At 39.7% G+C, this 25,642-nt stretch overlaps 3 protein-coding genes across 3 annotated transcripts; 1 reads left to right on the forward strand and 2 right to left on the reverse strand.

The window, feature by feature from the left end:
• The first annotated feature begins 4,192 nt into the window (after positions 1–4,192).
• On the forward strand, positions 4,193–5,670 carry LOC122289297. The gene is made up of 2 exons (XM_043096282.1): positions 4,193–5,022; positions 5,100–5,670. The coding sequence occupies exons 1-2, from the start codon at positions 4,193–4,195 to the stop codon at positions 5,668–5,670; spliced, it is 1,401 nt and encodes a 466-aa protein (XP_042952216.1).
• Positions 5,671–10,337: 4,667 nt separating this feature from the next.
• LOC122289058 lies at positions 10,338–15,042 on the reverse strand. The gene is made up of 2 exons (XM_043095970.1): positions 14,352–15,042; positions 10,338–13,380 (listed from the first exon to the last, which is right to left on the reverse strand). The coding sequence occupies exon 2, from the start codon at positions 11,174–11,176 to the stop codon at positions 10,367–10,369; it is 810 nt and encodes a 269-aa protein (XP_042951904.1). The 5' UTR covers positions 11,177–13,380; positions 14,352–15,042; the 3' UTR covers positions 10,338–10,366.
• An 8,034-nt stretch (positions 15,043–23,076) lies between these two features.
• LOC122289147 (transcription factor bHLH162-like) lies at positions 23,077–25,235 on the reverse strand. The gene is made up of 3 exons (XM_043096103.1): positions 24,891–25,235; positions 23,692–24,051; positions 23,077–23,432 (listed from the first exon to the last, which is right to left on the reverse strand). Exons 1-3 carry the CDS (start codon positions 25,227–25,229, stop codon positions 23,364–23,366), a joined length of 768 nt encoding a protein of 255 aa, XP_042952037.1. The 5' UTR covers positions 25,230–25,235; the 3' UTR covers positions 23,077–23,363.
• Positions 25,236–25,642: the final 407 nt, after the last annotated feature.

The following is a 25,642-nucleotide window of genomic DNA, read 5'->3' on the forward strand; positions in this document are numbered from 1 at the left end:
TATGAAATTTAAAATTACCTACAAATTATTATAACGATATGAATATTTACATTTTAGCTAATTGAAATTAAATACAACAATAAGTTAGGTATATGTTATTGTCAATATTTTATAAGAATGAGTGACCCGATGCAGGTGTGATGTTAGAGTTATGGCCGGGCATGCAATCCAATTGTAACAATGTCATTTTCTCTATATATCTACGTGTTTGATTAGGTCAAACTCTCTCGAATGCGTATATGGTTCAGGCTCATCTAGACCAAAAATATGTCAGAAGTAGTTGCCGTTTTCTTTAGGTAAAGTGGAGACCACTTTCTTATTTAATTTATTGAAGCAAGATAAGGACCTATAATAAGTTTAATTAATTATTATATAAACTCTCCCAAAGATTGAATGAATTTCATTTAGTTAAGCAAGACTGCATGCATCTTTGGTGTCTATCCATTCGGATTTAAAACCTATCAAGTTTTTGTTTCAAAACTTGAGGCTTCAAGTGGAAAAAAGATAAATACATGATAAAGTGAGTCCGACAATATTTGTTCGTACTCATGATTTGATGTTTTATGAAATATTTATACGAGTAATAATAAATAGATCTATCTTTTTAACTAGGATCATTCTCAAATTCAAGAGAGATCTTATATATATATATATATATATATCTTGAAAGGAACAGCGCTAGCAACCATCAAAACCAGTTTATTTGCGTATTTTACGTGGAGTCTTTCTGATTAGTCAGATTCTTGTCCGACTAAGGGGATGTCTAGATATTAAAGAACTTTTATAAGTGATAATGAAAACGCATCGAGAATAGTTGTGAAAACTCCTAAGATGAGTTTTTATAGAGTTTTGTGAAATTAAAGTGGTGTGATTCATTGAGATTATGTTTCTCATGTTGAAGATAATATTAAATCAAGAATTAGATTTGATTATTATCCTGATTTATTTTTCATAATTATCAAATCAAGAGATTTGATTTTCATTATGATGAAAATATTTATCTTATTTGTAATTTTCTTATTGTATTGAATAACAATTCAGAATAAGAAAGATGTAGCTAGCTCTAGCTCAAAATCCATGTCCCTCAATCTCTCTTCAACATCTCCTTTTCTATTATATTTTATATATTAATATATCAGTTTGAACGTAAAAAAATCAAAAATTAGAAAAGGTTTACTATGGACAGTATAAAAAATAATTTTGAAAAACAAAATTCTTCTTTTTTTCATTTTGTTTAAAAATAATAATATTGTTTTAAAAAACTTTTAATTTTTTTCTTCAAATTTTTTTGGGTATTTTGGAAAATCCTGGAGAGTTTTACCTTCGACGTGCATGTTTTATGTTTGGGAAGAAACTTCAAAGGGGTTTTTGGTTGACGTATACATGGAATTAGTTCCCTTATTTGATTTCCATTTTTTAATTAATTAACAGCTATTAACTTTTTGACAAATAAATGCAGATTATTAGTCATGACGATCAGTAGGTTCAAACGTAAGTATTAGCAATTTTCTTGAATTATCAAAAATACATGAGTGTAATTATTAATGGATGATGCTGAGATCAAATATCAGAATTTAACAAAAAAAAAAAAAATGTTTGGTTGCATGTATGATATATCCATCATCCATTGCCTCTTTGTTATCATATCAAAATAAATACATAAAATTAAGAGAAAAGATATTTACAATTGTGAATTATTTAACTGTCTCGTAATCGTTTTGAAAAAAGTGAATAAAATATAAAACTCTCATTTAAAAAATTAATTTTTTAATAGTAGATCCTACTCTTTTGAAAACCTATTACGTTACTCTTACGCACTTCACGGTTATATATAGAATTACCCTAAAATTAAACATGTTCAATTATTAATCAATTCTTCAATATTTGATGAGAGATCATAAATAGACCCACATCAGGTGCATGGCTTCTTTTGATGAGAGAGAGAGAGAGAGAGTTACCATACATATGAAATCTACCCTACTTGATCTTGAGCTACATATTTGATTACTGATTATGTGTTTACAACCTATATGAAGAAAGATAGTGAGCAATAAATATATGTGACCAAACACAAATGATGAGAAAGTTTTGCTAATGGATATATACCTTCGTTGGTTCAGTGTAGTCACTAACAAAGTAACTAATTTTTTGACAATTATGCGTGTGGAGGGACTGTTCCAACCGGAGGGACCTGGAGCATATAAAAAAAGCCCATAATACATTAAACACCAAGAAGTACAGAGTTTAGATCCAGCATGAGCACAAAAGTCACGAAAGAATGGTTAAGAGGAATTCAAAAAGAAGCATACATGGCGCCACCTTTAACAAAAGAATAAAAATAGCAAGAAGTGATAGGATTATTTAAAATCCTAAGCTTTGATTTCTTCCGATAAATCCTGGATGAGATATGTACAGCAAATGAACCCATATATTCAGGTAATCTCTAAGGTTTAAAAGAATAATCTCTCTGAACTAACTTTAGCATCAGAATGTTTTCAGAAGGAGCCCCCCTCGAGTTTCATCAAAGAAGAATGGCTGAGCTGTGGGAGATTGGAAGTGAGACACGCCCCGAACATTTGGCGCCGTCTGTGGGATCCTGTGATTCAGCATGGTTCTCACATGCCAATTGTAACACGCTCAGTAGCAGGCCGAACGATGGACGCCGGACCGTCATCTATAGAAGTGCGACTAGCAGTAGCAGAGGAGAAGTTGAAACAAGCTCTGGAGACCATGGGAGTCTTGCAAAAAGAGAACGACGACTTGAAACGAAAGAACGCCAATTCTCATAATGACAATATGCCTGCCCACAATGAGCAATGTGAGCAAGAAGCACATTGCAGAGTTGAAAAGGATGTTGAACGCGAAGAGAAAAAAAGGATGCATGATGAGTTGAAAGAGTCAGCAGGAAAATATGAAGAAATGGCGAAGAAGATGGGCGGTTCTTCTTCGGTGGAAAGTTTGCTCCACCAAACAGACCTGCCGTATAGTGCCCGTATTATGGCTGTACCGCTCCCACCAAAGTTTAAAGTTCCCCAAATCGATATGTACGATGGGTCCAAGGACTCGGTAGATCATCTAGAAAACTTTAAAGCTCACATCAAGCTTCACGATTTTCAATGGGAGATTGCATGCCAAGCATTCCCTCTAACCCTGAAAGGGACCGCTCGAGGATGGTTTGGGACCCTTAGACCAAGGTCGATAGATAGTTTTGAGGAACTGGTAAAGAAGTTCTTGACTCAGTTCATGCCTAGCCGAAGACGTCGGCGCCCAGCCGCCTACCTATTAATGGTTAAGCAAAGGGAAGACGAGAATTTAAAAGCCTACATGGCCCATTTCAACAAGGAGCGCTTAACGACGAATGACCAAAATGAGAAGATCACTCTGGCCGCCCTCTTAGGAGGGGTATGGCCATGCAGTCCTTTCATGTCGGAGTTCATGGACAGGGTGGATGATTTTGTCAATACAGAAGATACTCTGCAGGCTTTGGTGGACCCTCGTAAAGAAGATACTCAGGTTGAGTGGAGAAACAGGGGGGCTGACAAGAAGGGTAATCCTAGTAGGCGAGAAAAAGTAAAAGAAGAGCCATAAGATTGCAACCTCAGATTGGTGCACAATAATCTGGGCGTACAGGAAGGAGAGAGAGAAAAGGAAAGCCGGCACCCTATCAAAACAGCCGATTGGTACTGCAAGTACAATCAGAAGAACTCACATTGAATTGAGGACTGCACGACCATGAGAAAGAGAGTCGCTGAGTTAGCAAGAACCGGCGAGTTGGAGCGAATGGTCACAGAGCGGTCAAAGCCTAAAAGGCGTTAGGAGGCTAGGTAAAAAGCAAGGTAGAGTCTCAGTCCAAAAAGAAGGTGTCATGCCAATAACCGCCAAGACAGGAGGGCGAGGTCACCCCCAAGAGGCAATCGGAACAGGGCGCCCATAGGGGAAATAAAGACCATAGCGGGAGGTTTTACTGGGGGTGGTATTTCCACATCCAGCCGAAAGGCGTATGCACGGAAGACAAGATATGAAGAGGTGTTCATGGCGAATAGAGTACACAAACAACCAAAGCTCAGCAATGAGCGAATGGTGATATCCTTCGACGAGGCGGACAAGGAAGGACTCATATATCCACATGACGATGCTCTGAAGATAACCCTCGTGATAGCCAATTACACAACTAGGCAGGTACTAGTAGACAATGGGAGCTGATATACTGTTCTGGGAGGCATTTGTCAAAATGGGGATTGATGTTGGAAAACTGAGGCTCTCCCCTACGCCGTTAAAGGGTTTCTCAGGACATACCATCCAGCTAGTAGGGGCGATCATGCTCCCAGTAACTGCGGGCACGGGGGTGCAGACAGCAACCACGATGACCGACTTTTTAATAGTGAAAGCTCCTTCCTCTTACAATGCCATACTGGGCAGACCGACACTCAACCATTTGAGGGCAGTAACGTCCACCTACCACCTCAAGATGAAGTTCCCAACAGATGGCGGCATGGGAGAGGCGAGAGGCGAGCAAGCCCTGGCTCGAGAATGTTATGTGCAAGAATTAAAGAAAGTCAAGAAGGAAGTTTGCACGTTTGCAGGACAGGATGGCACCTTGCGAGAGAGAGATATAGAAGTCAGGGATGACCAAGTTCAGCAACATGCGGAATTCAACGAACCTCTGGAACTCGTGACATTGTACGCTGACCACCCTGGGACAACTACCCGAATCGGGACACAAGTCCCACTAACAGATAGAGAAGCCCTGATAAAGTTGTTGATAGAAAACAGGAATGTCTTCACATGGAGCCATGAAGAAATGCCTGGTATAGACAACGACATCATTGAGCATTACTTAGGCGTGGACCCGTCGCACAAGGCAGTGAGACAGAAGAGGAGATCGTTCAGCGCAGAGAAGTACGCTGCCATTAGTGAAGAAGTTGAAGGGTTGCTTGCGGCCGGCTCCATCAGAGAGACCCACTACCCAGAGTGGTTATCCAATGTTTTCCTGGTGAAAAAGGCGAATGGGAAGTGGAGAATGTGCGTAGACTTCACAAATTTAAACAAGGCTTGCCTGAAAGATAGCTTCCCTTTACCACGCATCGACGTCATTGTAGATGCTACAGTGGGGTATCATATGTTGAGCTTTATGGACACATATTCGGGTTACAACTAGATACGGATGAATGCAGCGGACAAAGAAAAGACATCTTTCATCACAGACCAAGGGCTATATTGCTACCAGGTCATGCCCTTTGGACTGAAGAATGCAAGGCAACCTACCAAAGGCTGGTAAACCGGATGTTCAGGGAACAGATTGGGAAATCTATGGAGGTTTACGTGGATGACCTACTAGTAAAAAGCAAAGAGCCTGCCCAGCACCTTTTGGATTTACGAACGGCGTTTGGAGTCTTACACCTTTACAGAATGAGACTGAACCCGTCAAAATGTGCTTTCGGGATCCAGTTGGGAAAATTTCTGGGCTTCATCTTGTCCGAAAGAGGAATTGAAGCCTCTCCAGATAAAATAGAGGCCATAATCAATATGAAGCTACCACAGAATCTGAATGAGACTCAACGACTAGCGTGGAGAGTGGCCGCCCTGGGAAGGTTCATAGCCAGGTCAACAGACAAGTGCCTCCCCTTTTTGCAATTGTTGCTGAAGGTACATCCTTGGAATGAGCAGTGAAACAAAACGTTCGAAAGATTAAAATAGTACCTAGCCAGTCCGCCCCTTTTAAAGCGACCAGAGAAGGGAGATGAACTCTATGCGTATCTAGCAGTCTCCCCGCACGCTGTATTCGCCGTCCTCATGAAGGAAGAAGAAGCCGTGCAACATCCAGTGTATTATGTGAGTCGAGCACTTAGAGGGGTAGAGGCAAGATACCCTCGAATTGAGTTGTTGGCATTTGCCTTGGTAGTGGCGGCTAGGAAACTCCATCCTTATTTCTAGGCCCACACAGTGAAGATATTAATGAAGGCTCCATTGGCGAAAATGGTGAGGAAGCCAGATTATACAGGGAGGTTGATATGTTGGTCGATCGAGCTGAGTGAGTTCGATATAGAGTACGAGCCAAGGAAAGCCATTAAAGGGCAAGCAATGACAGATTTTGTAACAAAATTCTCAGACTTTCCCCAGGAAGAGGTGATAGCACCGTCAGGAAAGCCTTGGGATTGTTTATAGACGAGTCATCTTGTCGAATAGGCGGAGGCCTGGGGATACATTTGCTGAACCCTAACGGCCAGGAGCGGTATTACATGGTCACACTGGCGTTCAAAGTGACGAACAATGAAGCTGAGTATGAAGCGTTGATAGTGGGTTTGTCTGTGGCCACCCAGATCGGGCCAACCGAGGTAGACGCCAGGTTGGATTCACAAGTAGTAGTAAATCAAGTTTTGGGCTTGTACGCTGTAAAGGGTGAAAATTTGAAGAAATATCTGGTACTAGTTTGGAAAATACATGATCTCTTCTCATACTTTGCTATCATCAAAGACCAAGGGCAGACAACGAGATCGTAGACAGATTGGCACGAGCGGCATCAGGAGGGGAGGAAGTACCCCTACCATGGCCAGTCGAGAGAAGGGTCGTTGAAGTAGGAGTTCTAGGGTCAAGTAATCCAGATAGGGTGAACAGTATAGTGGAGTACTTGGATGGAGGAAAATTGCCGGAAGTAAGAGAAGAGGCAAGAAAGATAAAGAAAATGGCAGCTAGGTTTCTACTCATTGATGGGATCCTTTATAAAAGAGGTTTCTCTATTCCTTTACTGCGATGCATCTCCGCACAAGAGGCACAGTATATCCTGGCTAAGATACACAAAGGGATATATGGAAGCCACAGTAGGGGAAGAACCTTAGCTAAGAAAGCGGTCCGAGTAGGATATTACTATCCTAATGCTCTAAGGGATGCGCGGAAGTTCGCCAAGAGGTGTGCAAAATGCCAGACTTACGCACCTATACCGCATGCCCCTCCAGAGGAATTAGCATCAATAATAGCACCATAGTCATTCGCCCAGTGGGGGGTAGACCTGGTGGAACCCTTCCCGCCAGGAAAAGGTGGTGTTAAATTCATGATAGTCATCGTCGACTATTTTACAAAATGGGCAGAAACGAAGCCGTTGGCAACAATCACAGGCAAAGCCATGACAAAATTCTTGTGGAAGAATGTCGTCTGTAGGTTTGGGATTCCCCACAGTATTGTAACTGATAATGCGTACCAGTTCGACTCACATCACTACAAAGAATGGTGCGCGGAGTTAAGGATCAAGGCAAAGTACTCCTCCCCAGGGCACCCTCAAGCAAATGGTCAAGTTAAGGTGACAAACAAAGCATTACTCTCAATCCTCAAGAAAAAGGTCGCAGAAAAGAAAGGAGATTGGGCGGACAAGCTGCCAGGGGTACTCTGGGCATACAGAACCATAGAGAAAACTTCGACGGGGGAATCCCCATTTACGTTGGCATACAGATGCGAGGCGGTAACAGCAACAGAAATAGGGTTGCCAACCTACAAAACAAGCCATTTCTTGGGTACCAAGAATGACAAAAAGATAGAAGAATACATCGACTTACTAGAAGAAGAAAGGGAGATAGTCGAGGTTCGGATGCTACAAGAAAAGAGGAAAGCCGTGCAATACTTCAACAAAAGAATAAGGCCCAGGACCTTTAAAGTGGGCGACCTGCTTTTGAAGAAAAGTGGGGTAACTACCTAAGGCGAGGGAAAAATGGGACCCCGATGAGAAGGTCCTTATCTGGTAGTAGCCAACAACCAGCCTGGATCGTACAGATTGAAAGACAGCGAAAGCAAGGAACTGCTGCACCCGTGGAACGCAGAGCATTTGAAGAAATTTTATCAATAATTTTTGTAGTACTTATTGATTTAAAGTTCCTTATCTTTATTTCTGTCTGAATGTTTGAGATATCACTATCTACGAATATATTTCGTTTCATTCATTAAAAGTTCTATACAGAGAAAAACATTCCTAGGGGAAAACACCAAAGACAAGCCATATCAGCTTGTGGTGTTATAAAAAAGGGGCGCGTAGGTCCTCAGACCACGCCGACCCTAAACACCAAAGACAAGTGTTAGCAGCTTGTGATGCCATGAAAAAAGGGATAGAAAGGTTAGGGACCGCTCGACCCAAAACACTAAAGACAAGCCTTAGCAGCTTGTGGTGTCATAAAAAAATGGCGAGAAAGGTCAGGGACCGCTTGACCCAAAACACCAAAGACAAGTCTTAGCAGCTTGTGGTGCCATGAAAAAAGGGCGAGAAAGGTCAGGACCGCTCGACCCAAAACACCAAAGACAAGCCTTAGCAGCTTATGGTACCATGAAAAAATGGCGCGTAGGTCCTCAGACCACACTGACTCTAAACACCAAATACAAGGCTTAGCAGCTTGTGGTGCCATGACAAAAGGGCGTGTAGGTCCTCAGACCACGCCGACCCTAAACACCAAGGAAAAACCATAACCACTTGCAATGCCATGGAAAAGACAAGAATTAACAAAACGCAGTGGCCAAAACATTCAACAGAGCAAATCAAAGTCTATTGTTACAGGTGTACAAGACATAGAAATACCAAAAAAGAAAAAAATTTTATACACAGTCAAATACACAAAAAAGCAAAATTAAGTGGCATCTTCAGGCAGGAAGGCTCGAGGCACATTTGCAAAAATATCAGGCATCTCTTCCACCCGAACTCGTCAACCACTCAGAGGGAAGCTTCCTCAGGATAGAACAAATTCTGGTCGAGAATCTTGAGGTTGGTGGCAGGATCAGCCAGAAGATGGTCCCTTACCCTCACAATGCCACAGCCATGCCTAAAAGCAAAGGCATCATCCCTTGTAGTAGGGACATGGGCCAACTGGTCGTGAAGCCGTGTGACCTCCTCCCGAGCAGTAGCCAGCTCCCCTGTCTTTTCAGATAGACTCCACTGACTGGCTCTAAAGGCCAAGTTTGCCCCCCGGAGGACCTGCAGCTGTCTTGAGAACGGGCCAGGTCTCAGCCTTAAGACTCTCCTGAGCCTCTAAAAGTTGCCGCCTGGTAAAATCCCTCTCCAAAAGGAGAATTGACGAGGTGAAGTTGGCCTTAGCCTTGGCCTCATTTGCTAGGCAAGCTGCTTCATGCTGCGCAAGGAGTTTAGCCTCGTGTATCTCCAGATCACCTTGCAAAGAATGGGAGTAGCCCTCGAATTGCTTCAGTAGGATTTTCAGCTACTCCCTATCCTCAGCCAGAGCAGCCAATTCAACCCTATCAGCCCTCCATCTTTCCAAGGCACGTTTGGCTATGTAGCACAGCTGGCGATGCCCCCTGACCTCCTCATCGAGATACACGAGACAGTCAACAACAATCCATGCCGCCAAGTCATTGATCCCCTGTGAAAACCAAACAACCAACATGAAGAGAGGCAGAGATACGAAATAAGTATATACAAAAATGGACAAAAAGTATAATACCTCAGAAAGCCAGTTTTTCAAACGGTTAGCCATCTAGGTAGTGGCCTCTGCCTGGGAGTGGACGGCTGTTGAAGAACCACCACCACCAGCATCCCCCCTCACAATCTCACTAGGGGCTGGAAAGCTTTCTCTCTCAGGCCTCACAGGTGAAGCCGTCGTCCCCCCTGATGAATCAACCAAGCGCAAAGGGGGCAGAGGAGATGATGGTTAAGCTAAATCAGTATCATGGAGGCAGGCATCCTCCTTCAAAAAATTTGCCCACTCCTCCTCAAGTAAGGATTCAGTATCCCCACCAAAAGAGGAGGCGTGGGTAGGACAAAAGGAGAGCCCAGGCCCGCTGCCAACTGTCGAAGGGGTCTTTTCCCCAAAGATGGTATCTGGTGGGCTCTCGGCAGAAGTTTGACGTGGGTCAACCTCGCCGCCTGTTCCAACCGGGCGTGGAGGGACGTCCCTTGTGGCAAATTCTGCCCCATCCACAAGTAAGGCACCCGACTTTTCCTTGAGGCCACCTGTGGGCAAAACTGTGGCCACCTCAACAGGGGCAGCAGTAGAAGAAGGGGGTGGACAAGATTAAGGGCCGCAACCACTCTGGTGCTCAGCTCGAACTGACTTGCCCGCCCTGCCAACACAAGAAACTCAAACACAGGGGCAGGCGTTGGGGCAGGCTGCTGCTTCCCAGACAAGACTTGGGGGGAGTCAGCTAGGCTAAAAAGGGCCAGGTTAGCTAAGCTCTCCATGTCCCTCAGGCTGCGAGAACATGGTAGCGACGAGGACGACAGTGGCAAGGAGGGCTTAGTGGTACTAGGTGGGGTAGAACCATGGTTGTGGCTCTCCTCTGATGATACTGTAAGGACCTCCGGTTGAGGCAGCGGAGACTCAACGGCAGCCAGCTGCAAAGACTCCTGAGAGGGAGTGCCCTCCTACGGCATCAACCCCTAGGAGCCCATAGAGGGTGCCAGAATCTCCTGTAGAGCAAAAAAAGGCGGTAAGGAATCTCCAGAGTGAGCTTTCTTTTGGCCACTGCCTGCATCGTTCTTCTTCTTGGTTCTTTTCTCTCTCTTCTCAACAGCCACCTCCTTTTCTTCATCATTCTTCTTTTTGCTTCTTTTTTCCTTCTTTTTGGCCGCCTCTTCCTCCTCTCCCTCTTCTGAACGCTTCTTCCGCTTAGAGGATTCAAACCTCGCGGTTTTCTCAATGGGTTTTTGCAGGGGAGAAGGAATGGTGTCTGTAATCATGAAGTCGCGCCCTTGAACAAAACACTGGTTGGGAGACTTCAAGAACTGATCTATGTGGGCGGTGGTCACCAAGTTGTCAGTCCAGAGTGCCTCTAGATTAGCTTTGGCCCAAGAATTAACTGTCGCGATTCGAGCCAATTCACGACTCAACAGGGCCAGCATCGTACACCATAGATCCTTCTCATTGGGAAGATGGCGCCAAATTGTTCTAATTGGGAAATCAAGGAAAACTTCTTCTGTGCCGGGGTATTCCCAATTTTGGCCGGAGATATAAAAGAACCTAGTGGTCCATGCCTTGGCATTAGAGTAGCAAGTCTGGAACCAGGCCAACATTTGCCCATCATCTTTTCTACGGAAGCCGAGAACGTTGCCTTTGGAAGCTTCCCTTAGGTTATAGAACGCCAAAAATTCACGGGCGGTCAGATCGAGATAAGGGTCCCTAAGAGGTTCCAAAACCATGCGAAATATAACACAAGCGCAAAGGTACGTCCTCAAAGCAAAAGGGTGCATCTAATAGGGAGCGAGGTTGAGGAGATCCAAAAGGTCACGGAGAGGGCGGCAGAAAGGGAGCCTCAACCCGTTCTACAAATAAGAAACAATGATAACTGCTCTAGGGGCAAAGCCCTCACTATCACAAAATCCACATTCAGGAAGGCTTAAAACAACAGTCTCAAGAATACGATAGTCTTCCCGAATCGTGGGAAGATTTTTCTCTCAGAGACATGAACGCCACCGGTGCTGAGCGAAGACTGTGCCCTCGAGAATCGCAAAGGGGCTTTTAGAAACCTCACCTTCAACATAAGAAGCCATTGAAATCATTGGGAAAATGATAGCAAGAAAAGAGCGAGATGAGCAAAGAGCAAAGATAGGAATGAAGAGGCAGAGAACGCAGCAAGGGAAGGAATGAGAGATAAGGGGAGAATGAAGTTTTGAAGGGTAATGAAATGTGAAAGGCCAAACAGAAAGAAAAAGTAACTTTGCAAGAAGACTAATCGACGCAAGTAAACTGTCTGTTTTCTCTGCCACAATAGCGGTAAATGATATCAAATCTACGATTTTTTGTAACCAAATCTTTATGGGGGGAAGGAAATGACATAAAAAGGCCAGTGGGTGTAACGGGCCAAAAAACATAAAAACGCCGTGGGTTGTTTGGGCCCATGACCATGTCTACATAATTTTCAAGTACCCAAGCCCATGCAGTCACACCCAACACTTTCATAGCGATGAGATTGGTCAAAAATAAATTTCATCCGCTAGAAGGCTAATAAAATTGGCGGGGTAGCTGGAGGGACCGTTCCAACCGAAGGATCCTAGAGCATATAAAAAAGGCCCATAATACATTAAACACCAAGAAGCCCAGAGTTTGGATCCAGCATGAGCCCAAAAGTCACAAAGGAATTGTTAAAAGGAGTTTAAAAAGAAGCATACATGGCGCCACCTTTAACGGAAGGATAAAAATAGTAAGAAGTGATAGGATTATTCAAAATCCTAAGCCTTGATCTGTTCCGATAAATCCTAGATGAGATATGTACAACAAACGAGCCTATATATACAGGTAATCTCTAAGGTTTAAAAGAATAATCTCTCTGAACTAACTTTAACATCGGAGTGCTTTCAAGATGAGCCCCCTCGAGTTTCATCAAAGAAGAACGGCTGAGCTGTGGGAGATTGGAAGTGAGACACGCCCCAAACAGCGTGCATGGTATGTCATCTTGGATTTATCCTTGCTAGCAAGCTTTAATTATCTTGTGATATTTTGCTATCTTTCCTTTTCTTAGCTCATGATTATTATTGCTTTAGCAAATTTCCAAGTGTCTTTGGCTTAGGCCTAATGCCTTGCTCTTCCTAGATTGGGTACATAACAAACACAGTACAACGATATTACTCCTAATTCAAACACTCTCCCTAGATCTAACTTGATACGGTGAAATATATGAACAAGAATCTTAATATCCACTTGGCCTTTCTTGGATTGACTTTCATTTGTCATGCATGTTGATTGAGGCAAAGATTGTATTACATAGATCTGTAACATACTTCAATCTCAAATCAAAATGAACATCATTCGTAAAATACTACTAGTCATTATAAATTTAGGGTGATCGATCACATACTATAACTTTAAATGAGAGTATATAACGTAGTACTTATTGATGTCTCTTCATGGTCAATTTTCAGTTTTCAAACTCTTTAATGAGATGATTGTGTACATCGTTAAGCATTAATGCATATTAACGTAAAAAGAGAACAGAGCACTCAAGGTGCTTATTGAAATGCCTCAAAGGATAGCTTTCGTTTTCATTGATTTTTCACTACTATTCTATACAATATTTATACTACTTAATGCATAACAACCCATTCTATATTATTGGGCCACATGTATCTTAGACAAAGATGTCTTCAAACTTTTATTTTCAGACTTTTATTGCTCTGCCTTGGACACAGTTTGTTGTTGGCGTGCCTTAAGTGAGTGTTGCATCCACGCTGTGTGTGACTGTTCTACATTGGGCATGGTCTGCTGCACTTACGCTGCATTGGACGTTGTCTAATGCATGGTCTGCTACACCTGCTCTGCATTAGACATTGTCTGTTGAGATTTCCTTATCAGCCCCCCTCGATGCAAGCGGCACTTGACAAATAGTGATGCTTGATCACAATAAAGAAAATCAAGCTGTGGACAGCGGTTTTGTGAAAATGTCTGCAAGTGTTCCTTGCTAGAAATAAAGGAAACAGTGAGATTTTTAGCAACTACCCATTCTTGAATAAAATAGTAGTCCAACTCAATGTGTTTTGTGCGAGCATGAAGCACAGGATTAACATATAAGTATGTGGCTCCTAAATTATCACACCATAGTGTAGGAGCTTTGGGTAGGAATATGCCAAGCTCTTTTAACAGAGACAGGATCCATAAAATCTCACTAGTGTTAGCTATAGCCTTATACTCTGCTTCAGTTGATGATCGAGCAACAGTAGGTTGCTTTTTGAATCCCTAAGAAATAAGATGCAAACCAAAAAATATACAAAAACTACCAATAGACTTTTTATCATTAGAACAACCAGCCCAGTCAGCATCAGAGTAAACATGAATATTGAACAAGGAATTAGTAGCAAAGTGTAGTCTAAAGTGAGTGGTTAAACGCAGAGAACGAAGAATACACTTTAAAGCTTGCCAGTGAGAATTTTTTGGACAGTGCATAAATTGACAAACTTTGTTAACTATAAAGGAGATATCTGGACAAGTAAATGTCAAATATTGCAAACTTCCTACAACACTTCTATATAGATGAGGATCCTTAAAGGAGGAGCCATCAAGAGCTGTAAGCTTAGTAGAAGTTGACATAGGTGACTATACAGTTTTAGCATTGTGCATATTGGTGTGAGCGATGCAAGATATCAGTAATGTATTTGGACTAACTTAAGTAAAGACCATGGCTGTTCCGAGTAACCTCTATACCAAGGAAAAAATGTAAAGGACCAAGATCTTTAACAAGGAAATAATTACTCATGGCAGCAATAAAATCTGAGATTAATAGAGAATGTGAGCCAGTAACAATATTTATATCATCAACATAAACTAAGACTAAAAGTACATGACTAGCTTGTTTAAAAATAAATAGAGAGGAATCAGATTTGGATTCATGAAAGCCAAGAGAAAGAAGTTGAGAATTTGGCTTGGAGAACCAACCTAAAGGGCCTATTTAAGGCCATAGATGGCCCTTTTCAGCTTGCAAACGTACGTCGGAAAGTCGGGATTCACAAAGCCAGGAGGCTAATGCATATACACTCCTTCTTTGAGGTCACCATGTAGGAATGCATTTTGGATATCTAGTTGGTGTAAGAGCCATTTACAAGAGACGGCAATGGAAAGCAATAATCATATAGTAACGGCTTTCACAACGGGAAAAAAGGTTTCAATATAATCAATCCCAAGCTGTTGATGAAATCCTTTGGTAACAAGACGAGCCTTGCGACTTTCAAGAGAACCATCGGCACATCTCTTTGTTTTTAAAACCCATTTTAGACCCAAAATGTTTAGAGAAGGAGAAGGTGGAACTAGATCCCAGGTGGAGTGTTGAAGAAGGGCTTGGAACTCAATTTGCATGGCTTGACGCCATTCATGATGCTTAAAGGCCTTTGTATACGATACGGGTTCTTCAGGAATTTCATATGAGGAAGAAAATGTGAGAGAAGCAGAGTGTTTGGGGGGGGGGGGGGAGCATGGAAGAGTTCCATCATTGCACACCTTTGAGCAAGAAACATTTGCTTTCAATCGCGTGGTCATTGGGTGGGTTTTGCAGAAATGGTAGGCGGCACAGAGATAATGTTAGGGTTTGAGAGGTCACGGGATGAAGGGGAGGGATCGGGAGACCTGGACGCACGTCATTATGTGGACTGGGTGCAGGAGACCCTTGAGGAGAGCTTGGACTGGGTAGGAGTAATGGGCTGGAATTGGGAAAGGCTCGCAAGGCATTACACGGACTGGTGCAGGAGACCCGTGAGGAGAGCTTGGGTTTTCATGATGGGCTGGTAAAGGCATGAGTGGGCTTGAAGAGCTGGACCCAATTGTGGAGGCTGAACCCAATGGGAGAGATGCAAAAGGGAAGTGAATGGGATTCATAATAGGTGCCGAATGTAAGACTTGGGATTCAGAAGCCAAAGTAGAATTAGATGCAAATGGGAATTGATTTTGGTGAAATTGAACATCACAAGAAATATAGGTATGACTTGATGGTAAATGAAGACAACAATAGCCCTTGTGATCGGGCTATATCCCATAAATACGCACAATTTTGAGCATAGGTCCACCTTATGTTTATTAAAAGGACATAAATTGGGCCAACAAGCCACACCAAAAGTCCAAAGAAAATTATAATCAGGAGCACGGTTAAACAATTTTTGAAAGGGAGATTTATTCTTTAAAATTGAAGTAGGCATCTGATTGATTAAAAAATTCGCGGTTTGAAAGACTTCAGACCAATGTTTAAAAGGTATGGAGGCTTGGGCAAGCAAAGAAAGACTCGTGTCAACAATGTGGCGATGACGTTACTCAACACTGCCATTTTGTGCATGAGAATAAGGGCAAGTGATGCGATGACAAATGCCATATGATTGTAATACTTTTTGAAGGGAGCGAAATTCACCACCCCCATCCATTTGCACAGATTTTACATTTGTTGAAAACTAATTTTTAACATAACACAAAAATGCAATAAAAATAGAAGTAACATCAGATTTTGCTTGAAGCAGAAAGAACCAAATATATTTAGTAAAGTTATCAACAATTGACAAGTAAAACCGACATCCAACAAATGACAATAATGGTGCTGGTCCCCAAACATCTATGAATAATAATTCAAAAGGATGAAAAGACCAAGATGGAGAAGGGGGGTGAGGTAAGGCATGAGATTTAGCTTGAGGACAAGCTGAACATGGAGATGCCAAGGTACTTGTATTTTTTGGAAGCTTAAAATGACTAATAATAAAAGAGGTAACTCTAGAGGTTGGATAACCAAGGCGCATATGCCAATTGAAAGCTGATGTTCATTCACCCAATAGTGCTTGAGGATTTGATGAGGTGGAGGCAGAGGTCGAGACTGTGGTGGGAAGCACATAGTGAACATTCCTAATAGTGCCTTGAAGAAGAGGCTCCCAGGTTTGTAAATCCTTCACAAGAAAAAAAAAAAGAATAAAACTCAAAATAAACATAATTATTAAGACAAAATTGACGAACAGACAAAAGATTTTTTGTAATTGAGGGAATGTGCAAAAGTTTAGATAAAATAAAAGTGCCATTAGGACTATGTAAGTGACCAGAACCAGAATGCTGGATGGGAATAGTGGAGCCATCTCCAATGTTAACTTGATCAGTGCCCTGATAAGAGATAGAGCCCAAATTTAGGTTTTGAAAGTCATTAGTGAAATGATTCGTTGCTGCAGCGTCGGGATACCAAGCATGAGATTGAGTGGGTGGCATCTGTGGTGGAGTGGTGGTGAGGTTGGCTGAGAGGTTTGGTGGAATAGAGGATTGATAATTCTAATCAAACTGAAAATAGCAACGTACAGCCCTGTGGCCAACTTTGTGACAAACTTGGCAATTAAGTGGGTCTGGCATCATTTCTGTTGGTAAAAGGATAAGGACCACGACTCCCACGACCCTTGCGTGGACCACGTCCCCGTCCCCTTTGGCTGGGTGAAAAGGTAGATGAAGATGATGGAATAAGATTAGCAGCCATGGTCCAGAGAGGAGTGTGAGTTTGATGTGCCAAGTGAGATTCATGAGTGAGTAAGTAGCTGTATATTTATTGGGGACACAGAGGATCAGCTCTAGTAGTGAGAGAAATAACCAATGAATCATAATCAGTGCCTAGACCCGTTAGTAAATACACTAAAAATTCCGTTTGAGAGAAAGGCTGTCCTACGGCAGTCATGGAGGCTGCAAATGATTTTGCCTTGTAGAAATAATCCGAAATGGACTCTAGTCCTTTTTTAAGAGTGGCGAGTTGGAGCTGTGTGTGCATGAGATTTCCATCTGACTGACCTGCATAAAGACTCTGCAACATGGTCCATATTTCTTGAGCATTAGTACACTCAAGGACCAGTGCAAGCACATTTTCGGACAAAGAGGAGTTGAGAGCTGAAACCAACAACTGATCAGCTTTAGTCCATTTGAGGTACTCTGTATTGGGTTATTATTTATCAAGTGAGGAGGCACACTTGAGGAGCCGTCCACACTTGAGAAAGGGCACTACCTAGGCCTTCCACAAGGGATAATTGTCAACTTGATATTAATAAAATGACTAGCTGAGTTAAAGGGAGAGGCATTGATATTGGTGGTGGGAGATGGAACCTCAGCATCTGAAGAGTCGGACGAAGTCATTTGATAGGATCAATTAGAAGCGACGGAGATCACTGAGCTCTTGATACCATATTAATGTAAAAAGAGAACAGAGCACTCAAGGTGCAAACTGAAATGCCTCAAAGGATAGCTTTCGTTTTCATTGATTTTTCACTACTATTCTATACAATATTTATACTACTCAATGCATAACAACCCATTCTATATTATTGGGCCACGTGTAACTTAGACAAGGATGTCTTCAAACTTTGATTTTTAGACTTTTATTGCTCTGCCTTGAACACGGTTTGTTGTTGGCGTGCCTTGAGTGAGTGCTACGTCCACGCTGTGTGTACCTGTTCTGCATTGGGCATGGTCTGCTACACCTGCTCTGCATTAGACGTTGTCTACAGCATGGTCCGCTGCGCCTGCTCTGCATTGGACGTTGTCTGCTATGATTTCCTTAGCAATGCATGCTTACCATCTTTCTTAAATATTGTCCAATAGGCTTTCAAGTCAATGATTTTAGGGAGTCTTTCCTTCTTCAAATTGTTTTATATCATGGTTTGAGGTGCCTAAAACCGCTCATTAAAAAAATCATGGGAAATCCATCTAATTTCTCTCCCTTGTTAATGTCAATATTTGTTATTTTCAAGACATTCACTGATCGAGGTTGACATTAGAATACATTCAATTTTATCCCAAAAATCCAACTTAACCATGATATTCCTCATCACATAGTGAGAAAAAAAAAAAAATCAAATATATGACCATGTAAGTCATCACATCACACCTAATTTACCTTAAAATATATCAGCAAGAATCTTAATATCCCCACCCTTTTTTCAACTGACTTTCATCTGTCATGTTGATTCAGGCAAAGATTGTATTGCACATAGACCCATAACATACTTTATTCTCGAGTCAAAGTGACATCATTCGTAAAAGAGAATTAGTCATTATGAATTTAGGGTCCTTCGTCTACTGCTAAAACTTTAAAGTGAGAATATATAACCTAGTTGCTGATGTCGATCTCTTAGACAATTTTCAGTTTTCAAACTCTTTAATGAGATGATTGTGCACATCGTTAAGAATGTAATGCATGCTCACCATCCTTCTTAAATATTTTCCAATGGCTTCGTCAACGATTTTAGGGAGTATTTCCTTCTTCAAATAGTTTTATATTTCCTTTTGAGGTGCCTAAAACCACTCATTAAAGAGATCATGGACGGTCCATGAAATTTCTATCCCTCGTGAAAGTCAACAACTACGTTCTTATATATTATTTTCAAAGCATTCACTGATCGAGGTTGAAATTAGAACACTTTCAGTTTTATTCCAAAAACTCTAACTTGACCATGCAGATATTCCGGCCTCATCACACAGCGACATAAAAAATTTCGCAAAGTTAGTATATATATTCATCTATGACCATGTAAGTCAAAACATCACGATTCACACCTAATTTATCTTGAAAAAAAGATTCAGGAGTTGAACAACAACTCTATCCAATTTTGCTTATAGGGTTTACTTTATTTATTCATATAATAATAATAATAATAATAATAATAATAATAATAATAATAATAATAATAATAATAATAATAATAATAATAAACTTGTACATTAGCATACCAAATTATAATAAATGTCAGCTCGATTCAATTTACGATCAAAGAAGCAATCAATAATGGCATGTGATGGGTCATTGAATAAAAGAGAAATTAGTCACATCCCCCAATTCATAGGAATGAGTTTCTCTTTTTTTTTTCTTTTTTTTAATAGGAAAACAACTTCATATTCATCAAATATAGACATTACAAAGAATGTTTATCCAGCCATATGGCTTGAGATACATGAGTAGGAACATCATCTCACCACATCTCTATATCTACAATATTTCAAGCATATATAGTAAGCATATGTATGAGCAACCTCATTACCAAAACAATTGACGTGATGAACGTACATTGCAATCCTGGAACATTTGCATGAGTCTTCTAGTTTCTTGCACTAACACTTTTTCAGGAGCAAAAGATTCACTAGTTGTCTGCAACCCAGAAATTATCATTAAGCAATCATTTTCAAGAATAAGCATATAAATCCCCATATTTGCACATAACTGTAGCCCCCGAAACATGGCTAGAATTTCGATAGTAGTGAGATTAGAAACCTCATTTTCCATTTTAGTGGCTACCATCACAACATCTCTTATATCTTTGAGAATAATACCCACCCCAGCCTTCTCTTGATCATAGAAAATAACACCATCTATATTGAGTTTAAGGAAACATGCAAGTGGAGGAAGCCATCGATAACTTGTCTGCTGCTTGGAAACTAGGTTCTATCTCATGATGTGAGGCACTTTCTTCAGTGAAAAGACAAACTCAATCACCTGAGAAGGTTCCATATATTCTTTCCCATGTATCATTTTGATTCTTCTAAACTAAAAACCTCAATCAATGCAAAGCTAGTAAGCTCTTCCACTATGCCTTCATTCTTTATGCACAGAGCCACATCCCTAAAGGATATATTTTGATCCACTTTTTGAAGAAGAGGCACATACCTAGTCTAATGGTCTTGAATACTATTTCAGTGTAGTAGGGCATGTTGCAAATCCTCCACTTTGTCTTTACAAAAAATACATTTATCCTCTACATCAATTTTCATTCTTCTCAGATTTTTCAAAGTTGGCAATTCATCCTAACATGATCTCCATACAAAATTTTTGACTTCGTTAGGGATTTTCAGCTTCCATAGAGCAAACCATAAGGAATTTTGGAGACTAGCATTCAAGGGTTCTCCATGATTTTCACCTTTGCTGACTCTGAAAAATCGATAGGCACTTTTCACACTAAATCTGCCACTCTTTTCCTTATCCCAAATCCACTTATCTTCCTCATCACTTGGGCTTGGAATAATTTTTAAGATCTTAGCAACCATATTTAGATTGAATAGAGCTATAATTCTATTTAAATCCCACCACTTTGTGTTGCAATCAATTAGATCTCCCACCTTGGCTTCAATTGAACCAAACTTTGCATAGGCAATATCCCTTTACAAAACTTGATGGTCAAGGACCCAACAATCCTTTCAAATCCTGATAGTCTTGCCATTTCCTATACTTCATCTGCCACCTTTGAGAAGAAGATGCTTAGCCTCCAAACTTCTTCTCCAAGCATAATAGGGGTTAGCACCTATAGGGGCATCAAAGAATTGAACTTTTGGAAAATACTTGGCCTTCTAGATTTTGTACAGAAGCTAGCTACCTTCCTCTTACTAAATTCTCCAACCTTGCTTAGCTATCAAGGCCATGTTAAAAACATGTAGCTCTTTAAATCTCAAGCCTCCTCTATATTTAGATTCTACATCTTGGCCAAACTGATCCAATTAGTCTTCCTCTCTTCCTTCCTCTGACTCTACAAAGGTACTTCTCATACTGCTATACCTGACCAACTCCCTATAATGACAAAATTTCTTGCTAGTTCCCCACTAATACATTTATGCTAAATACTGTTGAAGTTTTCTCCTTATTAATTTGTTGGCCTAAGGCACTCTCATACTGCTGCAACAATAATTGTAACCTTTTATCTATTTCAATCTCAACTTTGCAGAAGATAACACTATTTGTTGAGTCTTGGAGCCCTTTTGCAGATTTGTACCCTTAGGATGGATTTAGAACAGTCAGCTTTCTTCAAAAGGCCAATGAGATCCTCAGTGTACGTAAAAAAGGAACAGATATGGGAATAGGAGGTTCCCTTGTCTCAAACCTCTAGTGGGAATAACATGACCTTTGGGTTCTTCATTTATCATAATAGAAAAGAAAGCAGTCTGAACACACTTCATGATCAAATGGACCAAACAAGTCTCAAATCCTAGTTCATTCATCATAGCCTCTAAGAATCCTCATTCCAACCTATCATAAACTTTTCTCTTATATAGTTTTAAAGACCTAAAGCCTTTCTTCCCCTTTCTCTTTTGTCTCAAATAATGAATTAACTTATAAGCAATCAATACATTATCAGTGATAAGCTTACCTAGTACAAAGCCATTTTGTGAGTCAGAAATAACATGGGGTAGAACCACTTTAAGATGATTTGCAATGATCACTTTAGATATGAATTTATAGATAACATTATACAAGCTAATTGGTATATAATCAATAACTTTTAGATGGATATTTTTCTTTGGCACTATAAAAATGGTCATCCAATGATCATATGAGACATATTTAACGATTTCAAGTATTTAAATATATATATATATATATATATATATATATATATATATATAAAAATCAATAATTTCAATTCACACTTATCATAGAAACAAGGTGTGCATGAAAGTTGGAGTACTAGTCTACAGTACGTGACGCGTAGTCCTGGTCCATATGTCCAAATTACGTGCTAGCTACCTGCAATGCCTTCAATGCATTTCAATGACTTACAATTTTGAAACGTAACCACTCATCCTTTCTTTTTAAATATTCCACAAATACTTCCTAAGCAAAATCATTAATATTATGGTCTATTTCTTAAGCCCAAATTTTTATAAGTTTTTCTGTTTTCGATATTAATTTATTTCTAAATTTGAATTGGCCATAACTCGTTATGAGTACTCCAAATTAAGCTAAAAGTTTTGGTTCCAACATGAATTTTAAAAAGAGAAATGATATTTACAATTGTAGAGTATAAATAATTTCTTGACATGAAACATGTAAATTAATTAATTATTCATTCCAAAGCATTATTAGATGTACGTCACAAAAAATGGAATTTTCCTACAAATTGGCTTGGGAGTTTTTGTCATACTTATAAATCTTTTTATTTTAAATTATTCCTGCCATTGGTTAATTGAAAATTGAATTAACTTAGATGTTCAGTGTCCAGTACAACATGAGTACGTAAAGCAAACATTCGAAATTTAAATACGTGAATTAGAGGTCATGATCAGAAGGTACCATATCTAATAATTAATATTGGATACAATTTTGGGATGATTCTATCGTATCAAATACTCTTTAGCCACAAAATTGAAACAAAATTTTTTATCCCAAAAATTAGATTTTTCAGTACAAGATATATATATTATATATCCAAAAAAAACCGTTCTTCAAATTGTAAATCCGATAAAGTAAGTCTGTGATACCAATTCTTCGTTAGACTTTTCGGATTGGACCTTTTCGAAGAAAATCTTTTGATCTCAGGTTTTCCCAAATCAATATCTTGAAAATCCTTTTCATGTGAAAAAAAATCTTTATTAACATAAGAATCAGTATCATCAGATGTTGATATTGATCCTTTTGTAGAAAACCATAAACAACTTTCTTGCCATTTCTATTTAATTAGAGTGGCATTAGGATCAGCATTGCATTCATTCCAATGAATCATACTTTAAGGACTCGTTTAGATTCAGAGATAATATAAGATGGTTTTAAATTAAAATTGAATAAAATATTATTAAAATATTATTATTATTTTAGAATTTGAAAATTTTGAATTGTTTATTATATTTTATATATGAATTTGATAAAATTGTAATGAACAGATGAGATAATATGAGATGACACGCTCTCTGTAATAAGCTAGGAAAGTTGCTATTTATATAATCTCTAATTTACACCAAGATCTAAATGTGTAGCACACTAACATTATATATTAATAGTAAATACACTGAGAAATGATGAAAATTTATTACCACGTACATTAACTATCTAGCTCTCATCACTATCCTATAATTGCCAATAACATTGAGGTCGGATTCGCATCCGTGGATGATCCTCCTGATAGTACTGGACTTGTAATGGAGATCCAACGATCGCTGGTGAATTATGATCAGTAATTACAGAAACCCCATTTCATTTCAGTATATCAGCTCCTGCAATCTTTGTCGTACCCTTGAAGTCTCAACCCCAACTCTAGAAATTTTGACCTAGAAAATCCATATAATTAGTTAAATGAATGCATGGTAGACACAAATATTACAAAAAGACAATTTTCAAAAATTGATGTAGTTTCACTTTTTTTATTATAAAATAAATCTAACAAATAAGATAAAATTAAGTTAATTTATAAAATTATTTTTATATAACTCTTGTAGATATAGCAATACTCTGAACTGGATCTGAGAAGATCAGATGCAAGAAGAACTAGTGCTGCAACATGCAATATAATTATATATATAGTAGTACCTGAGCATGAATTGTATGGAAAACTTTATCACCCGCGGTATAAAAGCTAGCACTGACAACATCAGCTCCTTCTTCCTGAAGAATGCTGATAACTTCATAAAGCATGAAGTTTTTCTGCAACCCACTTACCAAAATCACCTCTATACAGGGACCCAAATCTCTTAAGTCCACGATGGGAAGCTGTCTTGTTCCAATCATCATGTTATGATCAATCATGTTAGTACTCATACTGTTGCTACCTAAACTGCTCGATGCAGCAGCTCTCTGCTCCTTCATACGCTTTAGTTTTTCTATTTTTCCCCTCAGTTGTGTTATATAGGAGGCGGCATAGTCAAGCTGATCTAGCTGTGTAACAGTTTCCTAAATTATAGGGAAGAAAATGAACTAACTATGATTAGTATATCAAAATGAATTTAGCTGTACAACCATGTCATTCAAAAAACAAAAACAAAAACAAATCATCATGATCATGAGCAATATATGAATGCATGAGAGATTAACTGACAAGAAAAATGTTAAGTCTTCCTGAAATATAAATAAAAAACCAGAATATATATAATTGTTCTCATAAGGAGGGAATATGAATCATTTTGAGTCGAGCATTATTTTTGGTGTTTGAAGATGCCGAAGCTATAAAGTAAAGCATAAAATCACCAAAAGAGAAATATTCATATATAGATATGAATTGCCCTATCAGATTCTGTATCAGACACCGTGTCATCGGAAAGAACATGATAGCTGTGAAGCCGTATTTCCCTAATTGCAAGAAACAGAAGGAAGTAATTGAGGATGCTTGTACTCTTTTGGCTTGTGTGGGAGAGGGAAGGCCGGGCCTCATGAGTCTAGATCTAGGCTCTGAAGTCTAGACTGCATTTAAGTAATAAGTACGAAGAAGAAGACAGAAAAGATGTAATCAATGCGTGCCAACCATATCGAGAAATATCCAGCAAATTAACTATTAATTGTGGCATATATTTTCGGTATAGAGTGAACATTTATAAAAGAATCAGGAAACTAAAAATTGTGCAGACTCATGCATGTTTGCGGCCTTACCTCAGAACTGAAAGGGTTAAAACAGTAAAAAAAATTAGCTCTTAACTCAGGAAGAGATCGAGAAACAAACAAACAAAAGAAAGGAAATGATAAAAAGACTGGAACCAAAATCATATATATGCATGTAGAGATCTGCAGTGAGTTACCCTGGATGGTTTGAAGTGATGAGCAGGAATAAGAGAAGCAAGCTTAAAGCATAAGCCTTTCATATGGATTCTTCTGTTTCTCTCCACCGTCTTTCTATCAAGCTTCGATGCTTGATCATCTGTAGTACCACTGATATTCTTCTTCATCTTCAAGTACCCTCTGATCTCCCCCTCAAAAATCACATACACAAACAGCTGGCGTGTACTTTGTAAAAAGCTTGCAATAGCAAAGAAACCTCTGCAACCACAAAGTTTAGAGGGAAAGAAAGAGTAGGGGCAGGATTTGAGTTCGAGATGTTTAGAGTTTATATAGAGGTCAGTTTGTTCCATCCTGGTCATGACCAGATATTTAATAATTAATAATAGATTTGAATCTTGGAAACAAAACGACAAGGATCAGAAGATCATGAAGGGACTGAAATGCTCAAAAAAAGAAGCGAGTGAACGGAACGACCCAGGAAAGATCCGTTTTTTTTTTTTTTTTTTAAAGTCCGCAAGGTTACGCATCTGGTTTCCCACGAGCCCGAATCTACTGGAATGCGTCATCTTTCGTAAATTCTATATTTGTTCGGTGTGAATGGGCGGCCCAGTCCTGCTGGCTGACTCTTGACCTTTCTCGTTTTGACCTAGTTTTCTTGGTTTTTCTTACAAAAATCGTGCATACAATATATATACATGAACCGACCATATCATGTTATACATATAAGAATGAATTTACCCTATTTGCCAATGGCCACTTGCATTTTAATCAT

This window comes from Carya illinoinensis, chromosome 12, assembly GCF_018687715.1.
Source record: "Carya illinoinensis cultivar Pawnee chromosome 12, C.illinoinensisPawnee_v1, whole genome shotgun sequence".
Taxonomy (NCBI): domain Eukaryota; kingdom Viridiplantae; phylum Streptophyta; class Magnoliopsida; order Fagales; family Juglandaceae; genus Carya; species Carya illinoinensis.

Bases quoted from the DNA above. Each gene is read 5' to 3' on its own strand.
- LOC122289058 (XM_043095970.1), bottom strand. From the start codon at position 11,176: ATGCACCCTTTTGCTTTGAGGACGTACCTTTGCGCTTGTGTTATATTT.
- LOC122289147 (XM_043096103.1), bottom strand. From the start codon at position 25,229: ATGACCAGGATGGAACAAACTGACCTCTATATAAACTCTAAACATCTC. The intron at 24,052-24,890 runs GTAACTCACTGC...CCTATAATTTAG, and splicing joins ATCACTTCAAACCATCCAGG to GAAACTGTTACACAGCTAGA. The intron at 23,433-23,691 runs GTACTACTATAT...TGGATTTTCTAG, and splicing joins TCCATACAATTCATGCTCAG to GTCAAAATTTCTAGAGTTGG.
- LOC122289297 (XM_043096282.1), top strand. From the start codon at position 4,193: ATGGGAGCTGATATACTGTTCTGGGAGGCATTTGTCAAAATGGGGATT. The intron at 5,023-5,099 runs GTGCGTAGACTT...ACGTCATTGTAG, and splicing joins GCGAATGGGAAGTGGAGAAT to ATGCTACAGTGGGGTATCAT.